This window comes from Cyprinus carpio, chromosome B9, assembly GCF_018340385.1.
Source record: "Cyprinus carpio isolate SPL01 chromosome B9, ASM1834038v1, whole genome shotgun sequence".
NCBI lineage: Eukaryota > Metazoa > Chordata > Actinopteri > Cypriniformes > Cyprinidae > Cyprinus > Cyprinus carpio.
The window spans coordinates 2,765,577-2,784,261 of NC_056605.1; the positions used below are offsets into that span (position 1 = coordinate 2,765,577).

An 18,685-nucleotide genomic window follows, 5' to 3' on the forward strand; every position below is an offset into this window, starting at 1 on the left:
ACAATGTACTTCAAAGCAAAACTTTTAATTAGACATTCTTACAAAGTTAATTTGCAAAATGCTCAAAAGTGCACTTAAGTGTGTTAGTCATCTTTAACACTTAAGTGGCCTTTTTCATTAATACTATAATATCTGAAAGTACTTTTTTAATATACTTTAAAAGGTTGGAAGTACACTACAAGTGCACTTTCAATTCAACTAAGTGCACTTCTTTTTCACAAGGGCTTGTAAGGTTGAAGCGGTTCATACACCTTTTCAATGAAACATTCGTAAGCTGTCATAAACTTACTGAATGGTAGGATCGTCCATATGATACGGTTTCTATACAGCTGGGTGTTATGATACAGTTTCTGTACAGCTGGGTGTTATGATACTGTTTCTATACATCTGGGTGTTATGATACAGTTTCTGTACAGCTGGGTGTTATGATACAGTTTCTGTACAGCTGGGTGTTATGATACTGTTTCTATACAGTAAGTGACAGGCAGATGTGAATGTATGAAGCTCTCTAGAATGAGTGTGAGTGCTCAGAGGAGACGTGTGACCTGACAGACTGAAACTGAGATGGAGAAAACAAGCCCTGGAATCAACTTTGACTGGATGAATTAAAAATGTCCAGTCATATATTAATAAAGACAGCGGTTATTAATGTCTTGACCAAACAGCATGTCTTATCTATTCTTCATGCATTAATGCATTTCACTTTAACACGGAGTAAATACCAGTCTACTTAAGCGCTGCATAATTACTGTATTAGTGTACTGCAACATATTGCTAATGCTTTGTAATGTGTGTTATTATCGTAGGTTCATTGTATGTTTGCATACAACATATACTATATTTGCTAAATATGATCTCATATGATAAACAGACCATAAAAAGAGTTCATTCACTTATCTCTTCAGGTGTTGTTCAAATCTGAATGACCTTCTTTCTTCTGTGGAAACATTTCTTTAAAAATCTTCATGTTACACAGAAGAAATCGATTCATACAGGTTTGGAACGCCAAAAGGGTGTGTCAAATTAAAAAACTGTGTTAAAAAAATGGCAAAAATAAATGAATGAAGGGTAGTGTTTAGATTTGATTTAGTCCAGTGTTGCCAACTTTTATTAAGTTTTTTTTTTTCAGATCACTTTTAGACTTGGTGCTTACACTGCACATAGTGTACTAAACATACCTATATAAAATAAAGTCATTAATAATAGTAATAATAGTATTATTGCACTTTTATTTATTTTTATATAATAACAAACAAAATAATAAATAAAGTGTTATACTATTTTATTTTAAAATAAAACGTGTGTTAAATAAAATTACAATTAAGTTTATAGTACACTAATGCTTACATCAGCAAGCTTGTATTTTGGTGGGTTGCCGGCAAGTAAGCATGTTTTATCGGTCTTAGCGCCATGAATTAATGAAATGTCACAGTTTTGCATTTGCATTTGCAATTTGCAATGCTTTCAGTTTGAATATAAATTTTACAGTACAGTTAGCAAATCTAAAACATCATTGTGATTGTGCTTTATTTTTTTACTTATTATACATTATTTATTTACCCAGTACATTTTTTATTTTGGTTGTGCATGCGCACCCCTGTAAATGAAAACAGTTTTATTGGGAATTTGACTATATTAAAGTACAGTATGTCAGGAGGAGAGAAGCAAACGGATGTAAAGAATGTACACGACTGTATATAATTAGCGTATGGTGTCATCGTAGTGACATTTAGCAACTTTCCGAGCAGACTTTAGCTCCTTCCATTGACTATATTTAGTAACAGTGGTTTAGTCTGTGGTCATAATCTATGACGTGACCTAACTGACACACCAAGGTAAATGTGTGCATCTGTTGTCTTACTTTTGGATCTGTCAGCCAGCAGCTTCTCATCAGACAGGCGAAACTGTCCGGGCAGCTACTGGGAATTGTCAGCCTCTGCAAAACACACATTAAACAAGTCATAAACCATGCTGCAGACACTCACTCACTCACTCAATCAGTCACACGGCCGATAGAAACCCCCCTTACCTCGCTCTTCTCCACCACCAGCCAGGCCACCTGCAGCCCCTCCAGACCTTTGAAGGGAATTTCCCGAGTCAGCATCTCCCACAGGACCTGAAAGAAACCCACGTGTTATTCACAGCTATATGATACAGATCTGTGCCAACAGACCCAATGCATCGACCACCTGACTACACAGTGCAACCACACACTCACAAAATGATACTCTGGACCTAAAAAATCTCATTTATTAGTTTTTCGCAAATTATATTAATGGTTTGGTTCAAACCTTACATTTTGATTTAATATATTAATACAAATATTTATTTCCTTAAAACCAAAAAACATTTATGCAAAATAAGAATATTATTTATTGTAAAGACCATATAACATACTTAATCAATGTTCTGCATTTTCTACAACCATAAGTCAAAATATGGGTCAATATAATATTTTTGGGTTTTTACAACTTTTACATCAAAAAACAAAGGCTAAATTAGCGATAATATGTCAAACTATAAAACATGTTAAGTAATATTTAATTTAGATCACTTACTAAGTAAAGACAATATAATGTCCTTAATGTTAATTGAGATTTTTTTATATGAATCACATTTTATGTCATGGACTATCAAAATAATAATAATAATAATAATAGTGCTGTCAAACAATTAATCACGATTAATCGCATCCAAAATAAGTGTTTGTTTACATAATACATGTGTGTACTGTGTATGTTTATTATGTAGATATAAATACACACACACATGCATGTATATATTTCAGAATTTTTTTTTTTAATATATTAAATATATTTATATATTATATAAATTATATGATTATAAATATATACATGTAAATATTTTCAAAATATATACTGTATGTGTGTGTGTTTATATATACATAATAAATATACACAGTACACACACACACTTTTATTTTGGATGCAATTAATCGTGATTAATCGTTTGACAGCACTAAATAATATCAATAATAATAATAACAATTAAAAAAGATATGTACTGTAATATGTGTTCTGGACATCAACAGTCTTGGTGTGAAGAGAAAATACTATTTAAACAAGTTTGGACTGAGTTTTGATTTAAATCAATAAATGACTCAGTGGTTTCAGTTTTCCCAGTGCAAGCAGCCAGAAGCTCTGTCGCTGATGTCCACACACTCACCACTCCATACGAGTATGTGTCGCAGGTCTCAGATGCTGGGAGGCTCTGGATGACTTCAGGGGCCATCCAGGGAAACGTGCCCACCAGAGACATGTGGGTGGTGTGAGAATGAAACTTAGACGCCCCGAAATCACAGATCTGAGGACATGGAGAATTGCAATAAGGGTTAATTTTTCATGTTTAACTAATACAATACAGACAGCCTGAATCTTTTTGTATGAACAGACATTCATCATGTACCTTGAGTACTGAGTCTGCTGTCAACACAACTGGAATGAAAACACAAGTTGACCAGGTCAGAGAAAATACAGCATCAAAAATACACATACAGCCTTAATTTTTTTGTTTGTTTTTTGTTACAAAAGTTACCAATGTTGGGAAGGTAACACTGGAAATGTAATAGGTTACAGATTACAAGTTACTTTTTCTAAAATGTAGTAAGTAGTGTAACTATTTTAATTACTTTATTAAAGTAATATAACTGATTACATTTGATTCATTTTTTATTACTTCTCTAAATTTCAACAAATGTTTTCAGTTGTTAATCATTTTCAAACATTTAAAGCAGGCAGGGTTAACCTTACAGTAGTGCTCAACACTGATTACTGTCAGACTTTCAACGTCCTTCTTTACTTGAACTAAGATTACAACAATTTAATTTTACTTAATTTTTAAAACTTAATTTATGAAGTTTACAGTTATACTTTATTTTAAGATGTCCTTGTTACAGTGTAATTATACATTTAAGTAATAAGTAATATTAATTGACTTGTGTACTTACTATCTGGTTAGGGTTTGGCTTAGGGTTACTTGCATGTAATTATGCATCATTTATTGTTATTATAATAGTAAGTACATGTAACATGTTTAACAAAGACACCTTAAAATAAAGTGTTATCCAGTTACATTTATTTTGTAATTAAATGATATAATTACGTTACATATAACTTATCACTCCACAAACCATTTCGGGACTTGAGGTCTCTGTGAATGACTGTAAACGGGGCCTCTGCGTGCAGATAATGCATGCCTATGAGAGAAAACACACAAATTAAGAAAATGCAGAGTCTGATTTTGTAAGAGTAATTATTAAAGGGATACTTCACCCCAAAATGAAAATTGTTGAAACAACAACATCTGTTGCTTCCCATGTTTCCCAGTGTATGTGAACACACAGTAAATGTGCTTACAGTAGTGCACTTACAATGGAGGCCACATTAAAACGCAGAAATGTGAAGCTTGTAGTGTGCTTATGACCTTTTCCGAGCTTGTGGTTAAACATTATGCTCTCAATTCTTGTCTGGTGTCGTCTGACTCATGTAAACAGTAATTTATGAATACAGACTGAGAGCAAACGGGTCCCTTTCTAGCAGATTTGACCGATTAGCTATACCTTTGCACAGACAAGATTGGTAACTGATTATATCACACCAGCATCATATCACCATGTGTGATGTTAACCCAAACACGGCAACATATTTCACGTGAGTATTTGAAGGCAAATGTCAGAGCGCAGTTCATGCGTCAAATTCTCAGTGTTTCTTCAAGAGGCACAAGCATGAATGTAAACAGTTTGTTTCCTCTTACAGGTCAAGTCCGGTCAGAGAAACAGCTGGAAGTTAAAGTTAGTTAAACTGTAATAATGTTTACAGCCATGCTGGCCTTCACTAGTTTAAGCTGGTCACAGTCTAATCAGCACCAAAACCCACTAAAATCACAAAAACACACCAGCGTGACCAGGAAGGGAGTCTGAACCGCACGCTTCTAATGTGTTCTTGTCTTTATTTGGGACGTGCGAGACTTGCCAACTAGTCACCTAAATCTTGAAATCTGAAACGTTTTGTGTAGACTGTGTCAGACTAGCATATAGCAATTAAGCTTATTTTATAGGCTTGCTATAGTCGACTAGTCTATTACAATATTTCCACTTAAACATTAGTGAAATTTATTGTGGCGCACATCCCTAGTCAAAACAACGTAACCATTTCTGCTAGGCTTCCATTGTGAGTGTGTTCTGTTGTGCATTTAGAGCATTCAATCTTTCTTTTTTTGAATATATAACACCTTTAGCGATGTCCATTGCCCAGGTCATAATCTGCTTCATACTGATGTCTTCACTCTCAGCGCTGGACAGATAGTCGAACAGAGATCCACCGCTGGCGTACTCTACCGTAACACAAACACACATTTTATATATCACTGCTAGTGTTAGTATTAGATCAAGTGCTGTGCCACAGTCCATGTGTTTATCACAGTATCCTGTCCTCCTGAGATCCTGAGCTCAATGACATCATCTATAATTATCTGGAAAATTCTAGCACTACATAACACCAACAAAGACTTACATCTATGGCACACATGACAGGAGGAAACACAACTGTAATGTAACATATTTGCATTGGCATAGTACGTGTTTAAAGGCATCAGGCGACAGATCACAGGTTAAAATATTAAATATTAAAATAATTTCTGACTATGACTGACAATATTGTTTATTGAAAAAACAAACATATCAGAGTTCTCTAAGCTATGGACTTTGACTTCCTTTCAAGACACACCTAATTTTAGAGTTATTTCATCATAAATTCAACATTACTGACAACAGAGGAGAGGCATCTTTATCTTCTCCTGCAACGAACTGATGTGCAGCTCTCTCTGTAATACATATTTTCAACAATTTTGGTAAAAACAAATATTATTTTTATAATTGAAATAAAAAAGTTTAAAAAAAAATATATATATATTAGTGCTGTTACGCGATAAAAGTTTTTGTTTACATAATAAATTTATGTGTACTGTGTATATTTAATATGTATATATAAATACACAAGCATGCATGTATATATTTCAGAAAAAAAAATTGTTTATATATTAAATATACTTATTTATAATATAATATATATATTATATGAATATAAATATAGACAAGTAAATACATGTAAATATTTTCAAAATACTGTACGTGAGTGTATTTATGTATACATAAATACAGAACACATACATTTATTATGCAAACAAAAACTTTTATTTTGGATGCGATTAATCGTTTGACAGCACTAATATATATATATATATATATATATACATATATATATATATATATATATATATATACACACCACACACACACACACACACACACACACACACACCACACACACACACACACACACACACACACATAGTGTTGCCAAAAGAATACGAACTACTCAAATACAGACGCATACCTCTAACGTATGCCTACAGTCTGCATCTGTTAATATTCATGAATACTGTGTGTTTAGGTCACAGTGAGTACACATCATATAATGGTCAGATTATCAGGTTCAAACAGAGATACGCACAGAGAGAGGGGAAATTAATAACATCACTGACAAGGCTGAGCTGGTCATAAACAGCACCTTAACCTGCTCTTATTACGTTTACTTTTCATAAAGAGAGACTCAACAGTCTGTCAGTACTGCAGACCAAAGACTCTTTACACAGCGCTTTATGATCGTTTACAATCACTGCAGATTCAGTTGAGTCACACTCACTCAGCACAGCAGAACCAGATCATGAAGAAACAGCATTACATAAGTCCAGCTCATTAAGACCTGACAGTTACTCATTCTTGATATATGGGGCAAAAGTTGTGGGGTTTCGTCATTCTATGAGTTATTTAAAACTAAACATTTTCAAGATGTACAGTAATAATTATTTTATATATGGTTGAAACATGCTGACACAAATAGTAAAATAGTTTGTGTGTATATATACATATATACTGTTCATTGTTAGCTCAGCTCCATTAAATAATATTAACAGATACATCTTAAGTATGTTTAATAAATGCTTCAGAAGTAACTTATGTTAACAATTTAATTTAACCTAATGTTAACCAATGGGATTTTATTATAAAGTGTGACCATTTCATTGTGTGATTTAACAAACCAGAGGCCAGTAACTCATCCCAAAAATAAACTGAGGATATTTGTTTATTACAGGTTTTTGCTTATTCTAATCCAAGAGCAAACAGAACTAATCTGAGATCAGCTGAGAAATTTGCATTTCCTGAAGGAAGTATCAGTGCTTCCAAGTCAGCATACACCAAAACAAACGATGTACTATAAACAAATGAAGAGAGCAGTAAATAAAGAAAATAAAAATTTAAATAAGTAAAAAAAAGAAAAGAAACACAGAAAAAAGTAAATAGAAATCAGACTGAAATTATCTACGAAACAAAGTCTGTATGTTAATCATTCCAGCTGAATTAATTGCAGAAGATTGTGGATAGTAATAAAAAAGCAGGTTTGTGGACTATCACTACAAAGAGTAATTAATGCTGTGTTTCAGAGTGACGAGTCATGTTTGACTGACCTGTAACAATCCCATAGTTGGGCGCTTCCAGAATCGCTCCATAAAACTGGATGATGTTTCGATGACTGAGAACACTTAAAATCTCTGCCTGGAAATACAGCCAACACAAAGAACACAACAATATCAAAAAGTTAAATATTCAATACATCTGTATTCCTTCCTAATTTAATACAAAAATGTGTCATTGGAAATAATGACACTGTTAGCATAACAATTTAACCCTATAAAGCTTCTGTGTCATTTCTGATACACATTTCTAAGGTCTCTAAATTATCAACACGATCAAAACTATGACGATAAACCTGTGTCGTATGCAATTATTTACAACATGCCTTCAGTCGTCTGATTGATGGTTTATACTTTTTAACTTATTTTTAGTAAAACTGTCAACCTGTCAGATTGAAATCTTTATCGATTTTTTTAAAGTAAATGTCAGAGTAACTTTTATATTGTTAGAAATGAACTGGACTGAAGCAACGTATGATTACTTCATGCTCCAAACATAATTTCTTAGAAATTTTGCATCATTGTATTGCATTATATGCTAAAAAGGACAGAGCTTTGATCGTAAAACTAAGCATCTAGATATCATCTTAATAAGACATATTACTGGAAAATGTAGAGATACAACTAGGGATGTAACGATTTGATTTGATTCACCATTTATTTTTTTTTAAATGAGATTTAAGCCAAATTATAAATTAAATGTGTCATTTTATTATTGCTTGGACAAAATGCTGCATGTTTCTTTGTGAAATTGAAATATAACACTATAATAATATACTAATATAGCACTTGCATATCATTGCTCTTTTGTTGGTTTTGATTGCTTCTGTTGTCCTCATTTGTAAGTCGCTTTGAATAAAAGCCTCTGCTAAACAACAAAATGTAAATATAATGTAAATGTAAATAAAACTAAATAGAAATTTAAAAACAAGCCCCAAATCAAATAAATAAGTAACAAATATAAAATAAATCTCTTCATATAAACAAAATAAGGCTTTGTCTGTGCTCTTTTAAAATTAGAGGCAACCACTGCATTTTAATCATGATCCAAACATAGATACTGCATACATGCAACATGAGCAGTTTTTAATCTAAATTAGATTGTATAATTTCTAAATTTAAAGCAAAAACAGAATGTTTGACTTCAGTTTTGTGAAACTATACATAAAAATATCTGCATGAAACAGAAACAGCAGACGAGCTGAACGAGACGCAGATTCACTCTCAGCCAGCAGGTGGTGCTTAAAGCGTTTCCTTGGTTACCGCTGTAAACAAAGCACGCATGAACACTGCAGCAGGTGGAGCTTAAAGCGTTTCCTTGGTTACCGCTGTAAACAAAGCACGCATGAACACTGCAGCAGGTGGAGCTTAAAGCGTTTCCTTGGTTACCGCTGTAAACGAAGCGCTTATGAACACTGCATCAGGTGGAGCCAAAAGCGTTTCCTTGGTTACTGCTGTAAACGAAGCGCTTATGAACGCCGCAGCAAGTGGAGCCTAAAGCGTTTCCTTGGTTACCGCTGTAAACAAAGCACTTATGAACACCGCAGCGGGTGGAGCTTAAAGCGTTTCCTTGGTTACCGCTGTAAACGAAGCATTTATGAACACCGCAGCGGGTGGAGCTTAAAGCGTTTCCTTGGTTACCGCTGTAAACGAAGCATGTATGAACACCGCAGTGGGTGGAGCTTAAAGCGTTTCCTTGGTTACCACTGTAAACAAAGCACTTATGGACACCGCAGCAGGTGGAGCTTAAAGCGTTTCCTTGGTTAACGCTGTAAACGAAGCACTTATGAACACTGCAGCAGGTGGAGCTAAAAACGTTTCCTTGGTTACCGCTGTAAACGAAGCACTTATGAACACTGCAGCAGGTGGAGCTAAAAAAACGTTTCCTTGGTTACCGCTGTAAACAAAGCACTTATGAACACTGTAGCAGTTGGAGCTTAAAGCTTTTCCTTGGTTACCGCTGTAAACAAAGCACTTATGGACACCGCAGCAGGTGGAGCTTAAAGCGTTTCCTTGGTTACCGCTGTAAACAAAGCACTTATGAACACCGCAGCGGGTGGAGCTTAAAGCGTTTCCTTGGTCACCGCTGTAAACGAAACGCTTATGGACACCGCAGCAGGTGGAGCTTAAAGCGTTTCCTTGGTTACCGCTGTTAACAAAGCTCTTATGAACACCGCGGCAGGTGGAGCTTAAAGCGTTTCCTTGGTTACCGCTCTAAACAAAGCACTTATTGACACCGCGGCAGGTGGAGCTTAAAGCGTTTCCTTGGTTACCGCTGTAAACAAAGCACTTATGAACACCGCAGCAGGTGGAGCTTAAAGCGTTTCCTTGGTTACCGCTGTTAACAAAGCTGCGCTGCACTTATGAACTTTAATATGCTTCATACAGAGGCAAGATGAAAATAAAAATACCATCTAAACTTTTCTAAAGACAGTAAGTTCCCCTCAGACATGCATTCATATAAACTCCTACACCTAAATAAATTGCGATCGGTTTAGCATCTCAACCGATTTGAATCGTCACATATTTGAATCAATTTTCAACTGGCTCTCGTTTAATTGTTACATCCCTAGTAACAACTGATATTTATATGCATTTTATGTCAACAAACTTTCATACATTTGTAAAGATCATTGAGATACATCATTTGATCATATAAATATCAGCAACTGCTCAGTTTGGGTCTCTGAATACACTTAAGGTGTTTTTCTGCTCCTCAAGTACGAGCTACAGATGATCTTTTATCATATTATATGACCCATAAAAGCCTGATTTATCAAATATGAACACATAAGATTTGAACAAATTACACAAACATTTTTGGAAGAGCTCTACTAATATGAAGTGAATCGTATGAATGTTGAGTTTTATTCAGTTACTGCTGATACTTCTGTGTAATTTTTAGTGCTGTCGAACGATTAATCGCATCCAAAATAAAAGTTTTTGTTTACATAATATGTGTGTGTGTGTACTGTGAATATTTATAATGTATATATAAATACACACACATACAGTGTATATTTTGAAAATATATACATATATCAATTTATATTTATATAATAAAATTTATATATATATATATATATATATATATATATATATATATATATATATATATATATATATATATATATATATATAAACATAACATTTTTCTTAACTATATACATGCATTTGTATTTACAAATACATAATAAACATATTACACAGTACACACACACACATATCTATTATGTAAACAAAAACTTTTATTTTGGATGCGATTAATCGTTTGAAAGGAGTAGTGATTTTACAAACTTTTTAGGCAGTTAGTTCTTCCATCAAACTAATTTTTAATGTCGTTTTTCGGTACAATCCCAAACGCTACCAAAGCCATTATGCTCTAAAATCACTAGGCGAAGAACAAAGACAACAATGAATCTAGCACTTAAAAGTAAATAGACTTCACCCCAAAGACAAACACTGCACTCAGCTGAAACTAATATGACTTAATTACATGACAATTTTCTCTTAAAGACATAGTCTATGAATTTCAGTGCACAAAAGCCGCTGTGAGAGTGCGCGACTCTCTGCGCAATCGTGCTGCTCGGACTGGAGTCGACACACAGAGAGGCAATTAAAATGATTATCACTCTGACAATTAAAGCATGTGTATGAAAAGCCCGGGCGACTCTCACTCCCACCTCTTTTTCAATCTTCAGAAGCTTTTTCACCGCCACCTCTTTGTCCTGTGAGAGCCAGCGGGCGCGATACACGCTCCCAAAACTCCCGCCGCCGCAGTTCTCGTAGAAGAGGATGTCATCGAATCTGATTTGCACAAAGGAGGCGCCCAGAGATGCCATGGCATAATGGCACTTAGCAACACACTTCTCTCCTGAAGAACCAAGAAAAGAGGACAGAGTGAGAAGAGAGCGAGGGACGAGGCTCCTCAGAGGAGAGATGTTGTGATTTGATCTGCCACTGAGAGAACTGCTCACTTCTACTCCAGTGAACACACACATTCACACACACACACGCGTGTGCGCCGCAAGCTGTCAGACAGAATCCACTCAAGTGTTGCTCAATTTGCTCAAGGCTGGTGTGAAGGTGACGTTTGGCACTGTGTGTGTTTATGTGTTTTTGCGACAGCTTGCATGCCTGTCCTGCTGGATACGTTTAACACAGGCACATATTTAAAGATATAGCTCACCCAAAAATAAAAATTTGTTCACCCTCAGGCCATCCGAGATGTAGATGAGTTTGTTTCTTCATCAGATTTGGAGAAATGTAGCATTGCATCACTTGTTCACCAGTGAATCCTTAGCAGTGAATGGGTGCCGTCAAAATGAGAGTCCAAACAGCTGATAAAAACATCACAATAATCCACACCACTCCAGTCCGTCAGTTAACATCTTGTGAAATGAAAAGCTGCATGTTTTTAACTTTTAACCATCTCTTCTGGCTGGCTAAAATATGAGTCCATAATCCATAATAACGCTTCCTACAGTGATAGTCCATGCACTGTTGTCCTCTCACATCAAAATCCACAGACTTATTTGTGTCCATTTTCACTTGATCTGTGCAGATTTCTCTCCTGATTCAGACAAGATGACTTTTCCACTGGAAAAAGCAATATTATGGAGAGAGGACTCATATTTTAGCTGGAAGTTTGCAGTTAAAAACGTCTCAATTAGGGGTTTGTTTCTAACAGTCACACAGCTTTTCGTTTCACAAGTGTGGATTACTTGTGGATTATTGTGATGTTTTTATCAGCTGTTTGGACTCTCGTTCTGACGGCACCCATTCACTGCAGAGCATCCATTGCTGAGCAAGTGATGCAATGCTACATTTCTCCAAATCTGATAAAGAAACAAATTCAACTACATCTTGGATGAACTGAGGATGAGTACGTTTTCTGCAAATCTTCATTTTTAGTTGAACTATTCCTCTAAATCCACAGAATTCATAAGAATAAGTTTTAAAGCAAGACATTTAGCTTATGATCAACAAGCGGACGATTACGGTCTGCCTCTCTGCACATGTATGAGTCTGACATTCCTCTCGCTTGTCAATGTTTTACTGGGAATTCCTCATATCTGCAATCAGAGCACATGACACACACTCATACTGATCTGAGGTCAGCTACTAGTGCAGATCATATCAGCAGTTCATTTAATTGTAGTCAGCTACTAGTGCAGATCATATCAGCAGTTCATTTAATTGTATTGAATGTGCACATCTAGTGCACTTCAAATCTTAAAAGTGTATTACATTAAAAACTGTGCCTGGGTTTGAGATGCTCACAAATTATAAATGCATCTTGTTAAAGCAAACACAGAGGAGAGGAAGACAGAGCAAATTGCTGCTGGTGTATTGTTGGATATTTTCCTCATTTTCACTGGAGTAATTATGTTTTTCGAGGGCTGTGCTGGACTGCTGGGGTGCGCAGCGGGCTCCAGCTCTATTCTCACAGAGGGACTCCATGGCTCTTGGGCGGTTTGGGCAGATTTATGTTATATTTAGCAACGCAGGAAGCGGATTGACACCCTGGCGCCTTACATCCACAAAGAGACTCTCAGAGACTATTTACCTTAAAGGGATAGCTGACCCTTTCACATCTTTATAAATACAGAGGCTATAAAAACGTTTGGAATGTCATTGAATTAGATACAAAATATTCATCATATGCTGCATGAGCTTTTCTCTGCTTGTGAAAAAGAAGTGGACTTTATCATACTTTTAAAAAGATTGCTTAGTACAGAAAAATATGCTTAAGTGTGAATTACATGTTAGGTTTTTGGACACTTTGTTGGCATGTAAGTTGAATTTTTTTTTTAAATGCATTATAAGTTCAGTTTATATTAAATACATTTAGCTAAACTTTAGTTATTTTAGACCAGTCATAAGTAAATATTCATAAGTAAATTCAGAATTCGATTGCCTTTGAAATAATGGTTAAAGTGGATTGCTGAATGTACTGTAAAATTCAGCTAAAAACCTAAAATATACCTTAATGACATTTCTATTGAAATGTCTGTAATTATTTGTAATTACACATTTGTAATGATGAAGTTGCCATTTAGTACATGTAAATGTAATATCAAATAACTCACTACATTTAAAATTATAATCTTTACTTTACATGCTTTGTTAGTCAACACATCAAAAGTGTATTCTTTTCTTTAAGTCACTTAATATTTTAACTTTAAGGGTCTTCACTAATGTCCCTTCCTCATTTTTTTAGTGGACGTATGAAGTCAGTTCTCCTCAAGTGTCACTCGCAGCAAGCAGGAACCACAGAGAATCACATTAAATATGAAGATGATCAAATAACAGTAAATACAATCGTGTTTGTCTGCATTTTAAACAATATTGGTTTCCTAACTGCTGTGCTGTATCGGTTTATCTTTCTTTAAAATAAATGACTTTGCTTTGATATTTTGTATGTAATGCAATGACATTCATGCATTTCTAAGCATTTCAAGGTGATTCTTCTCTGCACTCTATAGCAGTGTTTCCTCACTGATTTATAAGCCAATAGGATGACAGCAGCTTTCCTCCATACATAACTCAGCACAGAACAGAAAGTAAAAGTGGCAGAATAACTGGGATTTTTCTCATTCATCCGGGACTGAAGGCCTGTGTGTTCATACAACTCTCCACACAATGCAGCGTGCAGCCGACAGCACAATGATTTTCACACAAGTTCAATACAATTCTTCAACCAAAACCCATCTTCAGTTTACTGAAACAATATAACATGATGCCACTAGCCTATTCTTGTTTCTTAAAAACCATAAATGCATTATTACATTATAATTACCATGTAGATGCATGCAGAACTTGTTTGAAGCAAAACATGAATATCAAAATATACATCTGATGCCATCAGTGCACATGGTACAGTGGTTTTTTTATGTGAATGAAACAGTTATATGAAATGTAGGCATATGCTATATGAACTCTTCTCTATATAATAGCAATCTGCTTTGATTCATCTGACTTTAAGGCTTTAGAAGAGCATATCTAGGACTCTAGAATAGTTCATCAGAAACTCTCTCTCTCTCTCTGTGTGTGTGATGCGGGATGGTCCAGGAACAGGTCCAGACAGATCCCAACAGATCCATGAGCTCCTGATCCAACATCCCAGCATTACATGAGTGTTATTACAGTGTAACATCATGACACACACACACACACACACACACACACACACACACACACACACATGAACGTGTGTTATCTCCTGTACTCCGCTGACAGTCTTCCCTGGAGAGATGGACAGCAGTCAGGAAGTTTCACGTGTTGCTGCGGTGATTTCACGTGTAACCACTTCTTCCTGATCAGAGCTGCTCCGCGCGCGCTGTGAGTGACGCAGCGGAGCGGGACAGAAACAGCGACACCCAGCGGACGCAACACAAACCACCCTAAACCCACGTGTTAAAAATGGTGTGATTTAAAAAAAGACTATTTTATAATTTAAAAAATAAATAACATTTAAAACAGATCTATTATGGTCTTTGTTTTTAAATTATTTTTTTAAATTATACATAAAATATATTATTTTTAAAATGTATTCAAAACCAGTCATAAGGGTACAGTTTTTGAAATGGAGATTTATGCATCATCATGAATAAATGAGCTTTCCCATTGATGTGTGGTTTGTTATGATAGGACAATATTTGGCCGAGATACAACTTTTTGAAAATCTGGAATCTGAGGGTACAAAAACAAAAAAAAAAAAAAAAAAGGTATATACAAGTATGTTATATATATATATATATATTATATATATATATATATATATATATATATATATATATATATATACATATATATAAAAAAAAGAAAAAGGAAAAAGGAATATGCTATTTTTTTTATTTTTGAATAGAGAATTTTTTTTTTTTTTTTTTTGTTTGTGGTTCACAAAATATCTTAATGGATTTTGGCATAAAAGAAATATCAATTATTTGACCCATACAATGTATTGTTGGCTATTGCTACAAATATACCCCAGCGACTTATGACTGCTTTTGTGCTCCTGGGTAACGTAACGTAACATATAACATACAACATAACATAATATATATTCTGAGCATGTGAGGTTTTTGGGACCTGCTTACTAAAGAAAATTTGTTCTTAAGCTGTAAACTATACCAAATCAACTGTGAGAAATTAAAAAGGACAATACATAATTATGCATGAAAAAAAGACATTGACATGTCTGTAATGTGTCATCTTATGACAGTTTTATTTACACAATACACACAGAGGTATAAAGTTTGCAGACAAGCCAACAATAGGCTTTTGAAATGGGCTCATAATTTCTCATTTCACCATTCAGTTTTTTTCTTCATGCTTAAGATGATATAAATATCCTGATAAAATTTACATCCAGTCCAAAACTTCCATAAATCATAATTAAAAAAAATGTAGAAATTAAATTTGAAATGCTTTGAGATGACTGATAAACACTATCATTCAAAAGTTTGGAGTTAGTAATATTTTTTTAAATGTTTTTGAAAGAAGTTTCTTGTGCTTACCAGGGCTGCATTTATTCATTCATTCACTCAATCCTTCTATTATTATAATAAATGAATAAATTAAAAATGATACATATATATATGTGTGTGTGTGTGTGTTTTGTTTGTTTGTTTTTATGGAGACTGTGATATATTTTTAGGATTATTTGATTTATTTATTTGGAATTTTTATAAATGTCTTTACTGTCACTTTTCATAAATTTAATGCATCCTTGCTGAGTATTAATTTCTTTCAAAAAAATAAAAATTAAAATATAAAATTTACTAACCCCAAATTTTTCAACTGTATTTTTAAGGTCAGCAAACTCAGTAAGCTCAGAATGTCCTTCAAATGATAAAAAGAGTCTCCAAAAGCTCCCACAGGACAAACTGTTTGAAACTCCAAAACAGCATGTAAGGTGTCCAGCTGTTACAAACACGATCTGAAAGCAAAGGGAACGTCTGATCCGTAGCAGAATATAAGAAAGTCACAAACAGAGCTCTGAACATCCACAGCCGTGCACAGAAATGAAGCCACGCTTTCACACAAGCAGCCAAAGCGAGGGAAAGCCCTTGTGTGTGCATCTGCTGCAGCGGAGGAGACTTCTGCTCATACACAGCTCGAGCTTATCGACTGGCAGAGGTGCAGCGGCACTGATCAGGTCCGGCGCGGCTCCAGTCTGTGGGACAGCTGGGACAGGGTACGCTGGTTGTCCATCACGCTAATGTGACGCACGTAGCTCCGCACGTCCTGATGGCTTTTACCAGTCGCCTGCGGTGCTTCTTGATCTGCAGGGATGAAAGAGAGAGAAATGCTGAATCAGATGAACTCAAACATGATGTGAAGCTTGTGTTGGTGTCTTACTGAAAGGCTGACTCCGGCAGTATCTCATGATTCGGACTGTGTTTGCAATCATTCTCTGGAAAACACACAAGAAATATTAAACAAGTCCGGTTTAAAACGGTCTCGGAGATGGAGAAGTAGGTCCCTTGCAAACTCACCATTTTCTCAAAGTTCACCAATCTGTCAGTAAACGTCTTGTTACCCTCATGTGTGAAAGTCATGTCTGAAAGCGCAGAAGGGGACGTTAGACATTTAAGCGAAGCTAAAATCTGCGTCTTTTTGTGTCATGAAACAGTTCTTCACAACATTTTGTTGTTTCCATTAAATGAGAATTTTGACTCCTGACTTCATCAGATTATTGCAGTTACGGTAACTTGTTATTAGTTTCTCATTCTGATTTGATTGTGCACATACTGCATGAGTTATGTGTGAATTAATATCAAAATGTACAGAATAGTAAAAGTATGAGCTGTATTTAATTTATTGTGGCTAATTTTGTTATACAGCATTTTTAATAACATAATTATTATGTTGAGGATGAATCATTATTGTCTTAAATTGACATGCATTTAAATAGATGCATTATTATTATATAGAATATTTTATTATATATCAGATTATTATTTACAAATATTGTTTGAATAATTATTAATATTAACCTTACAAAATAAGTTACATTTTAAATATTTTTTTTTTATATTACAAATCATTATAGTATTATTTGAAAATAAATTTAATAAAAAAAAATTTTGACCTGAAATTTAATCATTAATTCATAAACATGTTTTTATTGATCAATTCATTTATGAATTAAAATGTGGAGAATGCTCCTAATAAGACCATATCGATGTGTTACTATTAATGAATTTAATGTTTTTTTTTTTTTTTTTTATTAATTTACAAAATAGTAAAAATGTGGATAATGCTACTAATAAAGAATATTTAGGTATGTCAAATGTTGTTTTAATTAATTACACATTTTTGTAGACAAATATATTTTTTTTTTTTTTAAAATTATTTTTCACGATTATTCTAATATAGTTTTATTGTTTTGTTTACATAATATATGTATGTGTACAGGGTATATTTATTATGTATATATAAATACACACACATAAATTATATATTTAGAAAATATTTACATGTATATACATTTATATATTTATATTCTTATATTTTATATTATATATAAATATATTTAATATATAAACAAACATATTCTTCTTAAATATATACATGCATGTGTGTGATATGCTAATATACACAGTATACACACATATATTATGTAAGTCAAACTTTTATTTTGGATGTGATTAATCGTGATTAATCATTTGACAGCCCTAATATATAGTGTGATTTATGGTTTTTTTTATTTTGATTGGAATTTTATATAGTGTGTATTGTTTTGTTTGTTTGTTTTTTTATTTTATATTTTTATAGTTTTCTAACTTTATTATTATTCAAAAATATGGAAAATGCTACTAATAAAGCAGCATTTGTGTGTGTGTGTGTGTGTGTGTGTGTGTGTGTGTGATATCAGAGCAGCGCTCACCTTTAATTAATAAAGGCATGAAGGGAATGATAGGTGGTTCTAGCTTGGCCACTGTAAGTCGATACGCTCTGTGATTTCTGGAGGGATCTTCAATAAGAAAGACAACAGATCTCTGAAATCCTCTTTTAGTAGATTTACTGTTAGGTGACATGTTCAGGTCAATAGCAGTTGAACTCACCATCAGGTTTTCAAACTCTCCATAAAACTTCTTGAACTTGCTGGGCAGTTTCTGTGAAA

The 18,685-nt window shown here is 34.2% G+C and overlaps 2 protein-coding genes across 4 annotated transcripts in view; both read right to left on the bottom strand.

Moving 5' to 3' along the window:
- LOC109074872 (mitogen-activated protein kinase kinase kinase 20-like) overlaps window positions 1–14,918 on the bottom strand; it is a 30,091-nt gene extending 15,173 nt beyond the window's left edge. The window contains exons 1-9 of the mRNA XM_042730611.1: window positions 14,774–14,918; window positions 11,235–11,430; window positions 7,546–7,633; window positions 5,251–5,352; window positions 4,151–4,216; window positions 3,427–3,455; window positions 3,187–3,324; window positions 2,030–2,116; window positions 1,862–1,936 (exon numbers count right to left, since the gene is read on the bottom strand). Of these exons, the coding sequence (XP_042586545.1) occupies window positions 1,862–1,936; window positions 2,030–2,116; window positions 3,187–3,324; window positions 3,427–3,455; window positions 4,151–4,216; window positions 5,251–5,352; window positions 7,546–7,633; window positions 11,235–11,393 (744 nt within the window). The 5' untranslated portion in view covers window positions 11,394–11,430; window positions 14,774–14,918. The remainder of the gene's footprint in view (window positions 1–1,861; window positions 1,937–2,029; window positions 2,117–3,186; window positions 3,325–3,426; window positions 3,456–4,150; window positions 4,217–5,250; window positions 5,353–7,545; window positions 7,634–11,234; window positions 11,431–14,773) is intronic.
- Window positions 14,919–16,213: 1,295 nt separating this feature from the next.
- The window catches only part of LOC109054047 (rap guanine nucleotide exchange factor 4-like), a 67,909-nt gene continuing 65,437 nt past the window's right edge, over window positions 16,214–18,685 (bottom strand). For all 3 annotated transcript variants that reach the window (XM_042730613.1, XM_042730614.1, XM_042730615.1), the window contains 5 exons: window positions 18,627–18,677; window positions 18,449–18,536; window positions 17,055–17,119; window positions 16,918–16,972; window positions 16,214–16,841 (listed from right to left, as the gene is read on the bottom strand). In XM_042730613.1, coding sequence (XP_042586547.1) covers window positions 16,711–16,841; window positions 16,918–16,972; window positions 17,055–17,119; window positions 18,449–18,536; window positions 18,627–18,677 — 390 coding nt within the window. In that variant the 3' untranslated portion in view covers window positions 16,214–16,710. The remainder of the gene's footprint in view (window positions 16,842–16,917; window positions 16,973–17,054; window positions 17,120–18,448; window positions 18,537–18,626; window positions 18,678–18,685) is intronic.